This window comes from Rattus rattus, chromosome 18, assembly GCF_011064425.1.
Source record: "Rattus rattus isolate New Zealand chromosome 18, Rrattus_CSIRO_v1, whole genome shotgun sequence".
Taxonomy (NCBI): domain Eukaryota; kingdom Metazoa; phylum Chordata; class Mammalia; order Rodentia; family Muridae; genus Rattus; species Rattus rattus.
The window spans coordinates 28008324-28024397 of NC_046171.1; the positions used below are offsets into that span (position 1 = coordinate 28008324).

The 16074-nt window shown below is 51.4% G+C and overlaps 1 protein-coding gene across 1 annotated transcript in view; it reads right to left on the minus strand.

The window, feature by feature from the left end:
* Window positions 1-2890: 2890 nt before the first annotated feature.
* The window catches only part of Tspan15 (tetraspanin 15), a 44305-nt gene continuing 31121 nt past the window's right edge, over window positions 2891-16074 (minus strand). Inside the window, exons 4-8 of the mRNA XM_032888744.1 lie at window positions 9938-10033; window positions 7663-7779; window positions 5127-5174; window positions 4127-4243; window positions 2891-3660 (exon numbers count right to left, since the gene is read on the minus strand). Of these exons, the coding sequence (XP_032744635.1) occupies window positions 3511-3660; window positions 4127-4243; window positions 5127-5174; window positions 7663-7779; window positions 9938-10033 (528 nt within the window). The 3' untranslated portion in view covers window positions 2891-3510. The remainder of the gene's footprint in view (window positions 3661-4126; window positions 4244-5126; window positions 5175-7662; window positions 7780-9937; window positions 10034-16074) is intronic.

Sequence of the window (16074 nt, forward strand, 5' to 3'; positions counted from 1 at the left end):
GTGTATATGTGTGGTGTGTATGTGTGTGATGTGTGTGGTGTGTGTGTGTGATGTGTGTGGTGTATGTGTAGTGTGTATGTGGTGTGTGTGGTATATGTTTGTGGTATGTGTGAGTGTGGTTTGTAGTTTGTATGTGTGTGTATGTAGTTTGTATATGTGTGTGGTGTGTGTGTGTATGTGTGGTGTGTGTATATGCATACATGCACATGATATATGTTTTGTGGATGTAGGTCAGAGAACAACTGGCAGGAACTGGCTCTCTCCCCCATTTGTGTTGACTCCAGTGATTGAAATCAGGTCAGCAAGTGTCCTTAACTACAGAGCATTCTTGCCAGACACACGTGAGATTAAAGACATGGATTGCTCATTGCAATAACAAATAAAGTTGTCACTGAATTCAGCAACGCATATCTTTTTTTTTCTTTTTTCTTTTTTTTTTCCGGAGCTGAGGACCGAACCCAGGGCTTTGCACTTGCTAGGCAGGCGCTCTACCACTGAGCTAAATCCTCAACCCCAGCGATGCATATCTTTAACCTCATGTGCATCTTTGTGTTTGAGGCCAGTAGGTGCTCTCTCTCTCTCTCTCTCTCTCTCTCTCTCTCTCTCTCTCTCTCTCTCAACAAAAAAGGGGTAAAAATGCCCATCAATTGGTAAATGCATAAACTATGATGTGTCCATATAACGGAATACAACTCAGCCACGGAAATGAATGGCTTCCAAAAGAATTCTGTTAAGAGGAAGAAGCTGGAGCAGCCTAAAGAGATCCCATGAGTCCCGTTCTGTGAAAGCGTTAGACAAGAGATTGATGAGCACAGAGTCAGAATGCAGATGGGATGGGGAGGGCTGCCGTGGGAGGCAGCAGGCAGAGCTGGGGAGAGCTGTGGTGAAGGGATCTCAAAGATTAGGAAGAAGTTCTTAGCGCAGTAAACATGCTCACCATCTTAAACCTGATGTCATGGGCTGTGTCTGCCTCTGTAAACCAGAGTCCTGGCTTAGCTACTTTCTCATTGCTATGATAAAATACCAGACAGACGCAATTTAAGAAAGGGTTTATTTCGGCTCACAGAAGGGAAGGCAAAGGGGTGACAGGGACACTGGACAACTCTACATAGTTATTTTGCTTTGACCTCACAATCCCCCTGCCTCCACCTCCTGAGTGCTGGATCCTCATGCCCAGGAAATTACTATTACTTGTGCTGTGCGTGTTTCAAAAGGAAGTTTCCCGAACAGTTTTTTTTTTTTTTTAATTTTCACAGGAAGCCAGCGTCCCTGAATGTACTCGTTGTAACAAAAATCTTCAAAACTAAAGCCCATGTGGGTGAGGAAAGGGACTTAGTCTTGAAGGGTCTTCTGTTATATTTTTAAAGATTTATTTAGTTTATGAATACAATGTCACTGCCTTCAGACACACCAAGAAAGGACATCAGATCCCATTACAGATGGTTGTGAGCCACCATGTGGTTGCTGGGAATTGAACTCAGGACCTCAGGAAGAGCAGCCAGTGTTCTTAACCACCGAGCCATCTCTCCAGCCCCTTGAAGGTTATTCTCTATTCTTGGGAAACAAGGTGGCAAGATGGCGTCCTTGGCATTGGGTAACAGAAGGGTGCCATAGCAGGCAAGCCCTGAGACTGGCTGGCAGGGCTCTCTCCCTGGGGTTTTATTTTCTTTGTCGGTTAGAGAGCATATAGGAACTTGGGCCTGTGTAGGCACCAACCTCCATCCCTGGTGGCAGAGAAAGAGAATGACAGAGTCCCCAGGCTCTGGTCCCAAGCCCTCTGGGTGTCCCAGCCATATTACTGTACCATGGGGTCTGCCCTCTCCTCTGGAAATGGAAAGATTCTGAGAATGGCTGGAGTCAGAGCCAGAAGGCTCACCACACAGCCCTGTGTCCTGATCAAAGGGACTCAGTGGGGCCAAGGAGATAAAGAACTTCCAGCCCCCAAATTCTATAAATGGGGTGTGACGGAACACATCTGAAGTCCCAGCATTCCTCAGTATGAAACACAGGAATCTGAAGTTTAAGGTCATCCTTGGCTACACAGTAAGTTTGAGCCAGCCTGGGCTACATGAGACGCTGTCTCAATAACCAAAGGGAGATAGGCAGAAGCGTCCATAGGGAGCACAGGGGGCAGCAGCCCAGCCATGCGTGGTTTTGCACACCTAGGGGAGTCTGTCTATACATAGACACAACTCAAGTAGAGGTTCTTCTCTATTCTATAAGCAGTCCCGAGCCTCAACGAGTTATTAACTGTGCCTCTGTTTCCATATCAACAAAATTAAGATGATAGAGATGACTACAAACAGCTGTGAGCATCAAAAGTTATCATTTATGCTAAATGTTTAGGTCTGGCCTCGACTGGCCTCTGACGTGTTCATGGTCACAGTGCTCTTTTTTAAGCCCCGCCTCCACCCTTCCTCATACAGAACCCAAGCTTCTCTGGTGAGAGGAATTCCCTACCCCAGGCTTAGTTAGATTTGAGATTTTTGTTTTATATCTATTGCCCTGTGTAAGAATCTCACAGAAAACCTAGAAACAACCCCGTAGGGTTAGGATGACACACGCTTGGGTTGACTGTTCCTGCAAGGCCAGCTGTCTCCAGCAGGGGGCAGCCAGCACCAAGCTTTGCTTAGCATGGGTCCTTGTCTACAGTCTACAGATCCCTACCATGGTTACTTTCTATAACTTGTATCCACTGTTCTCTTTCCTGAGCCCTGGATTTAGCTACTTCTCCATGTAACCATTTCTCTACCTGTAGAGCCTCAGTTTCCCCTAGTGTGTGAAATACGAATGCTGTCCACTCTTCCTCCCTGGCCTCAGTGTCCCAAGCTATACCAATCTTCACCCGACGAGGCAGCCTTCTTTCAACCAGACAAATAGCACAAGTGAATGACCATTCCAAAAATCACATCTTTATTGGCCGATTAATGAACTGACTGGGAGGGATGAGTGGACTGAATTGGCGGTGGCTAGTTTTGAGTAGCCAGAAACTCTTGTTAATTGTATACAAAAGATGGTTATAAAAAAAAAACCAAAACATGTAGAAAATGGGTGGGTGGAGCAGGAGCCTTCCAGAGGACTCAAGGCACCTGGGAATTTGAGACGCGGTCCAACCTCACGTCAAGAGCAGTGTGCTGCTGCCAGCACTTCCTGCCCCATTGAACAGATGCACTCCCTTCTCTCCTTTAAAAAAAAAAATCACTGCAAAACTGCCCTCGAAGGGGCAACATGACCACTGGCCAAGGCACTGCCAGAAATAAAAAGAGCCCACACTGAGCCCCGAGCTTCCTTCTCTGGGGCTCAGAACTGTGGCTGGGCCGTCCCTGTTCCCCGGGATCCCACAGGGTTCCGCTTTCCCCTGGGAGGAGTGGCCGTCAGACACCATACACAGGCACGTACACCCTGGGCTTTGGTCAGTGCCGTGGGCTGCAGCTGGTCCTGTCCAGCTTGTGTAGACGTGGATGCACTTTGCAGTACAGTCTGGCTGGGGCTACTGTGCCAGGCCGGGTTCTAATCGGGATAGCACAGACAGCATCCAGTGCCTGCTGTGTCTGTGCTAGACTTGGCACCGGGTCCCAGCAATCCATCCGTGACAGAGTGCTCCAAGATGATGTCCTCCACACGGGTGATGTATAGTAGTGTTAGCAGCACACCAAGAAACTGAGGACAGAGAGGGAGGCGGTGAGAACCTGCTGGCATATAGACAATCCTCCCTGGCAGTTCCCCTCCCTGGGAACTGGGCAGGGGAAATCAAGACATCCCAGCACCCACTGCCCAGATAGCCCAGGCTGGACCTCTTCTACCTTTCTCGGGAACATGGAGACTTCCTGCCCCTGTGCCTTAGCACAGCCCCTCTATGCTGCGTCTTCTGCCTCCATCCCAGTTCTGCCACACCTTATCCAGGGGAACCTTGGGAAATTCACTTCACCCTTCAAAGCCTCAGTTTCCACTACCGCCATTAAGTGGATGTGATTCACTCCAACCTCACTGACGGACTGAAAGCAGAGGCAGTGTGGAGAGAGAGCAACCGAAGCTATTCCGTTTGGCTCTCCTTCCAGACCCCAGCCCTCCCGGGGTCTCTGAACCCTTCTCCTTCATCACTCTGCCCGGTTTCATTTGCACCCACCTGAGGAAGCAGGATGCCCAGTAAGAGGCCCGCCATGATGCTGTAGTTGTCCATGAACCATATCAGTACGGCGTTGGTGCAGCCCCGCACGTGAATGATGTTCTGTGCGTTCAGGCGCTGTGCAGGAGGAGGGTATCAGCATGGGAAGCTGGCCCTGGGTTCTCTAGTGCTGCTCCAGACACAGCACTGGGGACATTGTGGTAGCGCTCTGGTGGTGAGAACTGCTAGGAGCTGGCAGAGTGTGCACACATGCCTCCCAGATGCCACCCAGGGCTGCACACTGTTATCTGAGCCAAAAGCCAATTCCAGGTATGTGGGGGCGGGGGGACCTATATGGTTTAAATGTCCAGTGACGCTTCTAGAATTGCTATGTTACATTTTTCCACAAGTGGGAAAATCTCTTGCCATGACACTTTGTTTCATGTACAAATTATTAAAAACAGTATCATATGGGCAGGACAAATTGGACCCAGTGGGTTATTAAAAGAAGAAAGAAAAAAGACGGGGACAGAGATTCACGCCTTTAATCCTGGTGCTCGCTCAGGAGGCACAGGCAGGAGAATCTCTGTGAGTTTGAGACAGCCTAGTCTATATAGCAAATTCTGGGTCAGCTAGGGCAACATAGACTTGCCCAGAGAGCTGATGCACCACAGGACACCCAACAAGGACTCTCTCTTCCCCAGGGACTCACTCTTGGGTCCCAGGCTGGTAGGACCAGTGTGAGCTGTCAACAAACCGCAGGGCCGGGCAGGTAGTGTATGAGAAGCTTGCCTGGAGTAGGTACTCAGAAAACCTGGGCAGATGACCTCCCTTGGCTCTGTGAGCCCTTCTGTGACTGACAGCCAAGGAGAGCTGGAAAATCTGAGTAGCCAGGAGCTCTCCGCTAGAAACCCTCCATTAGTGGGACAAAGGGAGCACCACTTCTGGGGACAAAGGTTGCACCATTTCTGGGGACAAAGGGGGCACCACTTCTGGGGACAAAGGGTTTCCAGGCTGTTACCTCCTTGTCGATAGTTTTGTAGCCGCACATGGTGTTGACAACATCTGTCTGAAACAGAAACACACCAGCCATGATTCTATAGGCTGTAATCTGAAGGACTCGCCTTTTACAGAAGAGCCAAGGGGTGGGTATATGTCCTGGTATAGGTGGTATAGTGACTCTTAGCGACCACCTCCAAGAAATGCCCAGTGAAGAACCATAGGTGGGCCCCCTCCCTGGGAGTTCTTGGGAGGATCACCCCTCCACCAGCAGCAGTCTAAACTCTTAGCTGTGGTACCCCACTGCTGAGCCAAGCTGTTCCCATTTCACTGGCTCTAAGAGAGGAACTGCTCAAACCACAACTGGGCCCCTGCCAGCTGTGGTTTACCTGAGGGCAAAGCTGGGTCACTGGCCACACTTCCCTGCTCCTTAAAGCTGGCTTTGCCATCAAAAAGCCACAGAAGTTCCTCTCCGAAAAAAGAGCCACTCTCCAGGGCTTCTTGCTGCTGACTGATTTATCCCTGGGGACTCTATGCCTTGGCTCTCGTCCCTATCAAATCCCTTCCCAAGTAGGGCCCCTGACAATGTCTATCACGGTGTGAGCGCTGCTTGGCTACAACCTTAGCCATGGGGGAGAGGCGGAAACCCAGGGCCAGCCTGGATCCAGCTTGCAGGCATATGTAAGAGGCCTCTCCTGGACCAGAGAACCACTGGTGCAGTGACAAGGGAGGGTAGCAACAGAGCACCCCAGCTTTCACAGGGCAACTTCACTTGGCAATGTTCCAGTCTCTGGGTGAGGCCCACCCACGGGTACACTGTTTCCATAGTTACAGGCTGGGTTGGTAGGCACAGTGGTTGAAACCATCAACAAGTGACTTCTAGGAGAGTGTGTGTGTGTGTGTGTGTGTGTGTGTGTGTGTGTGTGTGTGTGTGTGTGTGTGTGTGTGTATGTGTGTGTGTGTGTGTGTGTGTGTGTGTGTGTGTGTGTGTGTATGTGTATGTGTGTGTGTGTGTGTGTGTGTGTGTGTGTGTGTATTTGTGTGTGTGTGTGTGTGGTGTATAGTGTTTGTGTGTGTATTTTGTGTGTGGTGTGTGGAGTATATATGTGTGTATGTGGTGTATATGTGTGTGTGGGGGGTTTGTATGTATGGTGTGTGTATGATATGTGTGATGTGTATGTGTGAGTGTTGAGTGTGTGTTGTGTGTGTTGTGTATATGTGTGTGTATATATATGGTGTATAGTGTGTATGTGTGTATTGTGTGTGGAGGTGTGTGTAAATATGTGTGTGCAGTATGTATGTGTATGTGGTGTATATGTGTGTGTGGTGTGGTATGTGTTTGTGATGTGTGTGATGTGTATGTGTATACATATGTGTGTGTTGTGGTGTGTGTGTTGTATGTATATTGTGTGTATGCGTGTGTTGTATATATGTGTATATGTGTGTGGTGTATAGTGTGTATGGTTGTGGTATGTGGAGTATTTATGTATGTGTGGTATATATGTATGTGTGGTATGTGTGTATATGATGTGTGTGTATTGTGTATGTGGTGTGTGGAATATATATGTATGTGTGGTGTGGTGTGGTATGGTGTGTGTGTGTTGTGTATGTGTTTTGTGTATGTATGTATATGTGTGTGGTGTATAGTGTGTATGTGTGTGTTGTGTGTGTGTGGTGTGTGTGTATATGTGTGTGTGTGTGTGTGTGTGTGTGTGTGTGTGTGTTGTGTGTTGTGTTGTATATTATTGTGTGTGGTGTATAGTGTGTATCGTGTGTGTGGTGTGGTGTGTGTGTGTGTGTGTTTTGTGTGTGTGTAGTGTGTGTGTGTGTGTGTGGTGTGTGTGTATATGTGTGTGGTGTATGTGTGTGTGTGTGTGTGTGTGTGTGTGTGTTGTATATTGTGTATATGTGTGTGGTGTATAGTGTATATGTGTGTATTGTGTGTGTGGTATGGTGTGTGTGTGTGTGTGTGTGTGTGTGTGTGTGTGTGTGTGTGTGTGGTAATTGCTAGGCTTTTCTTTTCTGCTCCAGTCCAGAAACGGGGCAGTTCCTAACATTCTTGTCACACATCAGGACTGAGAAGCGGTGACCTCACAGCTCAGCATCCCAGATGACAGGGAAAGTGACAGCTGAGAGGCTCCTGCTGGGGAAAGTAGAGGCTGGCATTTACATCACCAGATCCTTTCTGGCCAGGCTCTGCTGCCAGAGCTCACAGCGCCTGCGCGGACTGGGCAGAGCCTGCGCCCCTGCTGGGCACTCTGGCTCTCTGTTACCGGGCATAGCCCTGCCAACCTTAGGCAAGTCCCCCAAACAGAGCCCCCAAAGCTGTTGTAAGGACCAAGAGGCAGGGCCAGGCCCACACAGGCTTGGGTGGTGCTCACTGACACATTTACAGAGGAAACGCCCGTGCAGCTCCCCCTTGCCAGAGACCCTGGGCTAAGAAAAGCAAGGTCCCGGCCACCACCGCCTGCCCGATCCCAGTGCCTGCTCCACTTGGGCAGAGTGAGAGCAGTGTTTGGCAAACTGGGTGACACCACATCCAGCCCCCGTGTGGTTACCGTGTTCCTGATGCAGCAGGTGTAGGGCACCCCGCAGGCCAGGGGCCCGGGGGCACTGCAGTCGTGGTACTGGTTTTTGCTCCAGTCTCTGTAGTCCTCCCCACCACAGCACTTGAACTGAAGGGAAAAGCACCAAGGAAGAGCTGTGGTCATTGCCAAGGTCAGGGTCAGAGGGCAGGAAGCACCAGCTAAGAGAGAACACTGATGAGGTGTACATGTCCAGGGGTTGGGGTAGGTATGGAAATACCAGGGTGGGGTGGGGGTACCAGGGCCCCATGAGGTCATACTCTATTAGGTCAGAGCTGTCAGGAGCAGCCTGGCTATGAGGAAGGGAGTAAGCTCTCTGCTCTGGAGAGTTTGCACAGTAAGGCTGGACCACTTCCATTGGATACCAGGTGGTGACTAGACACTGGATGGGAAGTCTGTCCCTGGCAATGGGTCTGCACCTTCTCCTCCTGTGAGGCCGGGTCTGGCTGGGGAAGACAGCCTGCTTCACCCTGACCTGAATACCTACCACAGGCTCTCCCCTTAGCTTCCCCCTCCCACCTCTATTCTCTGTGCTGGGGCCAGCTCCTGGAGTGGGGGACAGAGAACAGTTCTGTAGAGGGTCTAGCTGGGACAGTGTCCTGGGCTCAGCACAGACAAAGAGCAATCCTTCAGGGAGACGAGAGTATAAGTGACAAGAACCACAGCCAAGCATACAGGTATGCCCACTGCCCCAGCAGGAGGAATACTACAAGTTTGAAGCCAACCTACGTAGTAAATTCTAATACAGCCTAGGCTACAGGGTGAGAGCCCCTGAATGACCTCCGAGGAAGGGATGCTGTGCACCTGGGCATAGGGAGGTGGGGAGGTGGGGTAGCTTTATAACTGGGAGGACAGGACAGTTCATCTGCGGCATGAACAAGGAAAAGGCAGCCAATGCGCATGTGTAAAGGCTCCGTGCAGAAACAAGGCTGCGTTTCAGGAGTAGGCGGAGAGACCAGCGAGCAGAGTGGGTGAGTCCGGCAACAGCAGCCATATGTAAACGACCAAACAGCCAGAGCAAACAGGGCTCTAGGACTGTGCTCCAGGGTAGAAGGCTGAAGGATGGTGTCGTAGGAGGTCCTGGTCCACACAATCTGAGCACCTTTCTAAAGCCTCCACAGTGCCCTGTAGTCCCTAAGGCCTCAGGATCCACAAACGCCCATCTATCTGTTGTACAAGGGTCATTTGTTCTGCCGAAGATGGATACGCGATCAAATCCCCACATCACCACCGTCACCCTCTCTGGGCCTCGGATGCTTATCTACTAGGAAGCAATGCCAACTTTGCCTGGCTGGGCTGTCACTGTAAGAGGAGCCCTGCGTGAAGCATTCTGCACAAGGCCCAGGGAGCATTAGTCACCCCACCCAAGGAGAAATTAACCCCCCAAGCCAGCTAGGAGCTGGTTCCAACAAAAGCATCTACCCAGAGTATGACTCGGCTCTCCCAGCCCGGGCTGGCAGGCACGTTGCTGGCACAAAAGAATCTCCCAGGAGCTGCACCTGTTTCTTCTACAGAGAAGCACAGAGCCAAAGGCCTGGGGTGTGGTGAGGCTGGGCTCTCACAGGGGACTAGGCACACCCAATCGCCAGACTCCACCATCACTGTCCTCATCCAGTGAATGAGGGTGACGCCACCACACTGGCCCTGCTCTAAGCACGTCATAAAGAAAGCAAGTGAGTCTCGGCTATGGCAAAGGGAGAGGACAGAATCAGCCCTATAGTGCGGACGAGAAATCCAGGCCTCAAGATTAAGAGGGAGGCGGGCAGGCAAGCCCAGGGAAAGGGTGGCCCTGCTGCGACTATGACTGCTGCACCCACATACTGGGCTCGGCCTTGGAGAGAGGGACAGTGTCTCAAGGGGACAAACAATTATCGCCACATTCAAAGATGCATCAGAGAAAAGGGAGGGGTCTTTTCCAGTGTCCAATGGAGGAAGCTGGAATTAGAAGAGAAGATTCTCTCTACCTTTGCTAAAGTGAACTCTCCACACTAGAGGGACTGGATCCAGGAGGCTGGACACCAGGGTAAGGCCAGCCAGTCCCGAAAGGAGAGCCCTGCCACTCAGGGGGTAAGCCCTGGGGCTCTGTAAAGTGGCCAGAGACATCTGGCTTTGTTGTGAGTTTTCTCCAAGTCTGAAGGGCTGTCCACGGACCAGCCATCTGTATTGGAAATGGACCAATGGATCAGCTGTCCAGGGCAAGGGTCCTGGAGGTCCCCCTCTGTCCCTCACGCCCCACTGCCCCAGTCACCTTCTTCTGAACAAAGTCCATGATGTTCTTGAAGTCCAGATCATCATAGTAATTCTCGATTCCTCTCCGGATGTTGTCATTGAGAAAGTCAATGGTCTATACAGGAGACATTGCCAAGGAAAAGCAACACACATCAGAGGCCAGCCCTGGATTATTCTAGAAGTCCAGTTTGGCACAGAGGGGAGACCAACAGTCCCCTCCATACCCCACCCTGAACACCGGGCAAGGCCCAGCCGGCAGACATTCCCAGGCTTCCGAGGTCCAGGCCCTGAAAGGCTGATCTGCTGGCCTCCAGCTCTGAGGCAGTGTGCTGGATCTGGGCCTCGACCTTCCTGATTCCTCACATATATTCTCTCCCTTGCCCAGCAACAGCCGTGAGCTGGAATCCTCTGTTGGTCCTCCAGCCCATTCTCCGCTCTCATCACCCATCCTCTTGCTTTATAAAGAAGGAAACTGAGCCCCCAGGGGAAGAAGACCACGAGGCTGGGAGAAGAGGGGGAAATAGAGGACAGACTTCACCCTGGGTCACACAGCAGGCTGGTCAAGACTAGAACCCAGGTCCCCTGACACCCTACATGGGCCCTTCTACATCCTTTGGCGCTCTGACCCTCAGGCCACACAGACTCCATCCAGTTTGGGAGTGGCCAGTCTCTACCCGGAAGAGTGCTGGAATGCCACCCTCTCCCAGTCAGGCTGGGCTGAGATCCCTGGAATACAAAGCGCCCACAGCAGGCATGGCCGGGGCGGGAGAGTGGGCAGCCCAGCCACAGGCTTGTTGTGACAATTGAAGCTTTCAGAGCAGAGGCAGAGACTGGGCACAAAGGGGCATTCTTGGCTCTGGTACAGGACAGAGGAGCCAGACAATTACTGGGGGAGGGGCCCTGAGGTACACTGAGGGGGGCGGGGCCAGCTCCCAGGCCCCGTTGGGGTTTAGTTTCCCGGTGGTGAACCAGTCCTGGGGACTAAGCTAAGCGAGAAGGAACATCGTCTCATAGTCAACGGCACAGTCCCCGCTGCCACCAGACCCCAGGCACATCTCTTAATCTCCAAGCTCCCCTTCTCTCATCCACAAAATAGGGAGGCAAATACAGTCAGCCTTCTTGGGGTGTTAGGAGTTTGAACCCCTCCCCCCAAAAGTGATTGTGCATGCTGGTCACATGGTAGGTCCTGGTAACACCGGCATTTCTGCATGTGGGAAACAGATCCCTCGGAGTGTCACAGAGGAAGCCTCAGTCCCCAAGGGGGCTAAGGCTCACAGCTTGCCCAGAGGACTTCCTGCAAGAGCAGCGGCCCTTCCTGGGAGCATCCTGGAACTTACCTGAGACACCTGCAGCCCTGAGACCAATGTACCTCATCCAAGGTCCCCCAGCTGCCTGCCACACTCCATGTCACAGGCTAAGAAGCTTAGACTAGGGTGTCACTGTCTGTTCCTGAGACCGTAATATTCAGAGTGAGGTGAGGGCAGAGGCTGACTTGGGACTCACCCCATGAGGACTAGCAGCAGCAAGGACCCCAAAAGGAAAGAGAAGCCATGGGCCTCTAGGAGAGGCTCTGAGGTCATCAGCACACGACCCTTCGTGGGTCTGGCACCTAACCCCAGGGCAGGGGTTGAGTGGCCCTGTCAGCCACACTGCATAGGCAGAGCCAGCCAGCTCTTAGCTGGACCTCCCCATCCAATCTCAACAGCCTGTTCCTCTAGGGGAATGTGGTGACAGACCAGATGGCTGGGGCGGAGTGGGGATGAATAAGAAACAGGACACCAGGGTGAGGTCTGACTGCCACCCGAGTGGGGCGACAGAATGAGCTCACCAGCCTTGAAGGATGCACTGTGAGGGCTTTGTTAGTTGAGTTAGGCTTGCGGGTGACACCACCGCTAGAGACTTGCTTATACCAGGAGGGTAGAAATGTGGCGTGAGCCGTGCCATTCCACTCTCTAGGCACCGGGGCTGGAGACCTGTCTCACCATGGCCTTCCCTCCCTCCCTCAGCCATCCCTAGATCTCCATGGAGTCTCTTCCCTCAGGGATGGATAAGGACAGGAGGCAGAGTGGCCATGGGAGGCTAGGGGGTCTTCTCTCTACCTCTCTCTCTCTCCCTCTCCCTCTCCCTCTCACTCTCCTTCTCCCTCTCTCCCTTCCTCTCCTAATAAGTCTAGCTAGTATGGTTTGTGCTGTCTTAGACCAACAGACCAAGCAGACCCACATGCCCACAAGGACCCTATTTCCTCTAGTGAGCTGCGTTAGCCCTGTTGGGGAAGAAGGCCCTGCGGGAATCTCCCTGATCAGACAAGGGGAGCCCCACCAGCTCACATGAGATGGTTCTTGGGGTTGTTCTGGCTGTTGCAAACCTACACTGCCCCTGGAATGGTGTGTCTGTCTGGTGTGTTTCCTGGGCTCATGAGCAGGACACTGAGGTGGGAGAAGGAACAAATTCCCATGATGTACTTAGGTCGTGCGGCTTCTGCATGGTAAAATGCTTTGCTAGTCTTAGTTGCACTCAGCATACAGGATTCAGGGGAGCTGGAATCAGTCAGAGGCCATACCCCAGTGGGGACAGGGCACATAGGGTAGGAACTCCACTCCCAAAGGGCAGCCATACCACTGTCCCCAGACCCAGCTCTCAACCAGGCCATACCAACAGGGGTGACTTCAGTCAGCAAGCTGCCTTTCCCTAGTGCTGCTGTCACAGGCCACAGAGGAAGCCATGACCCAGAGCAAGCAAACATCGAAGGTCGTGGGACTTTGAAAGTGTGTTAAGCTACCAGATAAAGCCATGTAGACCTTCCTTTCCAGAGTTTGCCTTTAGATCTGCATTTCTAGCCTCAGATGCCTCTGTCCCTCCCCAAGGAGGTCTTGGACTATTTTCAATGAATGAGGCATGTGTGCAGCCCCACGTGAACAAGTGTGAAGGGACCCAATAGTGTGTCCCTCCCTTGGGCTGCCTACCCCAGGATCCAGCCCCTCTGGGGATAGAATTGCTCTGGGTTCCTGCAGGCTATGCAAAGTTTCTGAGACCTCGGACCTTGGGGAGAGGATGTCTATGTTCAGGTGCTTAGCTAAGGGGGACGGTGGAACTGCCAGCTTTGTCCTAGCCTGATTTCAAGACATCCTATAATGCTACGCCAGGGTTCGACAGCCAAGGCAGTGCTGCCTGCCAGTCTCTGGCCCGGCACCAGGGATGATCAAGAAAGTGGCTTGCAGTCATCTTATTCTGCTGGGAGAGGTAGCAAAAGGCCTGGGAGACCTGCTAGGCCAAGGCCCTCTGGCGTTTCTGCTCAGTTTTGCCACCCCTGACATCCCTGACACCCTCATGGGCAAGCTAGGACAAAAAATAAGTGTGGAGAATACAACCAGGTTTGGGGTCACCAAGCCCCATGCCCGTCCCAGGGTCAAGGTGCTGAGTTTTTCTGCTGGCCTCCAGGTGACTCCTTACCACGCACCACACACGCACAGACTGAGGGGCCACTGGGCTCTGACTGCTGGGTCCCGCTGCTTGCAGTGCTTCACCCGGCTCAGGGACAGAGTTTCTTCTCGAATCCAAGCATCAACCTCTCACTAACTGGCCTTGGCCACGCCAGGCTGCTCCCTGAGAACCTGCCTGACCTGGTGACTAGTGCTTGGTTGTCACCACAAAGCAGACTGTCAGAAGGAACAGGCAAGGTCATGGACTCTGACCTTGTTCTACAACGCCTAAAGAAACCTGCCTTCTCCTGAGGAAGAAATTCACGTGGGTACCCTCTTCTCCCTATTCCCTCCTCCCCTTCCTCGTCCTCTCCCCCTTCTTCCTCATCTTCCTCTCCCCACTCCTCCTCTCTTTCTCCTCCTCCTCCCCTCTTCATCCTTCACCTCTGCATCTTCCCCCTCCTCCCCCTCTTCCTCCTCCTCTTCCCCTTCCTCCTTTTCCTCCCCCTCCCCCCACTTCTCCTCCTCCCTCCTCACTTCTCCTACCCATCCTCCTCCACTCCTTCCCCCCTTCTCCTCCCCCTCTTCCTCACTGACACCTCCCCCACTCAGTAGCTTCCAGTAGCATCTCCCTCCCACATGCTCAGCATTGGCCTGGCTCCTGTCTTACAAAATCACATTGCATTAGAGCCAGAAGAGGCATGCATAGCAGTTTGTTTTTGGTTTTGCTGCTGTTTTTGTAGTTGCTTAATGTGGTTTTCTGAATATCACAGAGCGGGGGAGGGGGAGAGGAAGAGGGAAGGGGAAGGGAGAGGAAAAGGAAAGGGAAATAGAGAGGGAGAGAAATTTGGGATCTAGAAAAAATATATATAAAGACAACAAACAAATGCATAGTACTCCTTGGCTTCCAGAAATTTCTTCAAATCTTTATTTTTATTTTTTTGGTGTTCTGTGACAGGGTTTCTCTGGGTCTCACTCTATGGACCAGGCTGGCCTCGACCCCAGAGACCTGCATGCTCTGCTTCCCAGGTGCACCACATGCCCAGGTTCAGGTCTTTCTTTAAAGTTTTTTTGTTTTTTGTTTGTTGTTTGTTTTTTTTTTTAATAGGGACTTACTTTGTAACCTACATAGGCCTCAAAGTTGCAATCCTCCTGCCTCAGTTCCTCAAGGTCTAGGATCATAGGTGTGAGTTGCTATGCTTACTATATTCTAACAATTTTAAATGTTCTGATGGATACATTGTGAATATATTTTTTGAGATAGGGTCTTGCTGTATACCTCTGGTACTCACTACATAGGTCCAACTCTTGGCCATGGTCACTTTCTCCCAAAGGCCTCTTCTGCATTCTTTATTGCGGCTTTGACATTGGAGTTTTGTTGTTGGTGTTGTTTTTTTGTTTTGTTTTTTTTGTCTACATAGCTCTGGCTGTTCTAGAACTCATTGTGTAGCCAAGGCTGGCCTCAAACTCACAGAGACTCACCTGCCGCTGCTTCCTGAGAGCTGGAATTAAACCACACCTGGTCTTTGGCATTCTTAGCTTTGAGACAGGATGTCAGGTAGCTAAGGTAGCCTCCAACATACTAAGTAGTTGAGGGATAGCCTTGAGCTTCCTCCACACACTCTGAAGCACACATTTCAGGGGCCAGGGGGCCCACAGGGTGTGGGAATAACAGGAAAGTCATTTGGGACCCTGGCCCTGGCTTCCTGAACTGTGAGGCCTGAAGGTCCCAAGAGGCTCCCAAGTCAATGGCTGTCACTCAGCTCAGCCCCCTCATTTAAAAGGAGGAAGTGATGTCAGTGTAGGTCAGTGTAGCTGATCTACAGAGCACTGATATATGACAAATCGGACAGCCTTGGAGAGGCACACTGGAACCAGGACTAGCTCACTTGATAGGAACAGGTTTATTAAAGCCACGAATGGTGCTGACCATGAGCCTGAGGACAGGAAAGGGCTAATGTAGACCCCTACAATGCCGACAGAGAGCTGATCACGTACAAAAGCATCTCCATATGCGAGTGCAGTAAATACTTCTCCTCACTCAAGGCTGCTGGGAAATGAACCAGTACCCCATTCCTGCCAGCTCAGAGTAGATGATAGGCTGAAAAAGGGGGGCAGGGAGAGCAAAAAAAAACCAAAAAATCTTAGGGCCTGGGGTGCAGGCAGTAGGCGGTTTGAGGCTTGCTCTCTTGCTCTGTTGTAATGCTAAATGCAGGTCCCAAGACCTGGTTGCTGCCCTAGAGTCAGGGGTCCGCACTGCATATAGATCCAAGTGACTATGTGACCTTGCCCCCAAGTTATTTCTGATTGGTGAATAAAGATGCCGACAGCCAATAGCTGGGCAGAAGAGACATAGGCAGGGTTTAGGGTTCCCAGGAGTAGGGGTCAGAAAAGAACCACAGTGGGGAAGAAAGTGAGGGAGAAAAAGAGAGATGCCATGGCTCTGAGGGCTGGCCAATCAGAGTTAACAGCAGCCCAGATGAACTCTAGTAATAACTCAGGGATATTGATAGGAAAGTAATAGCATAGAGGGTAGCTATCTGCCCAGCTCTTGTGCTGTTTAAGGCTTATTGTAAATAATAAAAGTTCTGTGTCTTTTATCTGAGGACTAAATGGTCAGAGGTGGGGTAGAAACCCTGGAACCCTGGATTGGGATAAAAAAAATGTCTACAACCGTACACTGTACATCTTTCGTGCATAGCTAGTTTGAAGCCACCAGGCTATATAGACTCTATCT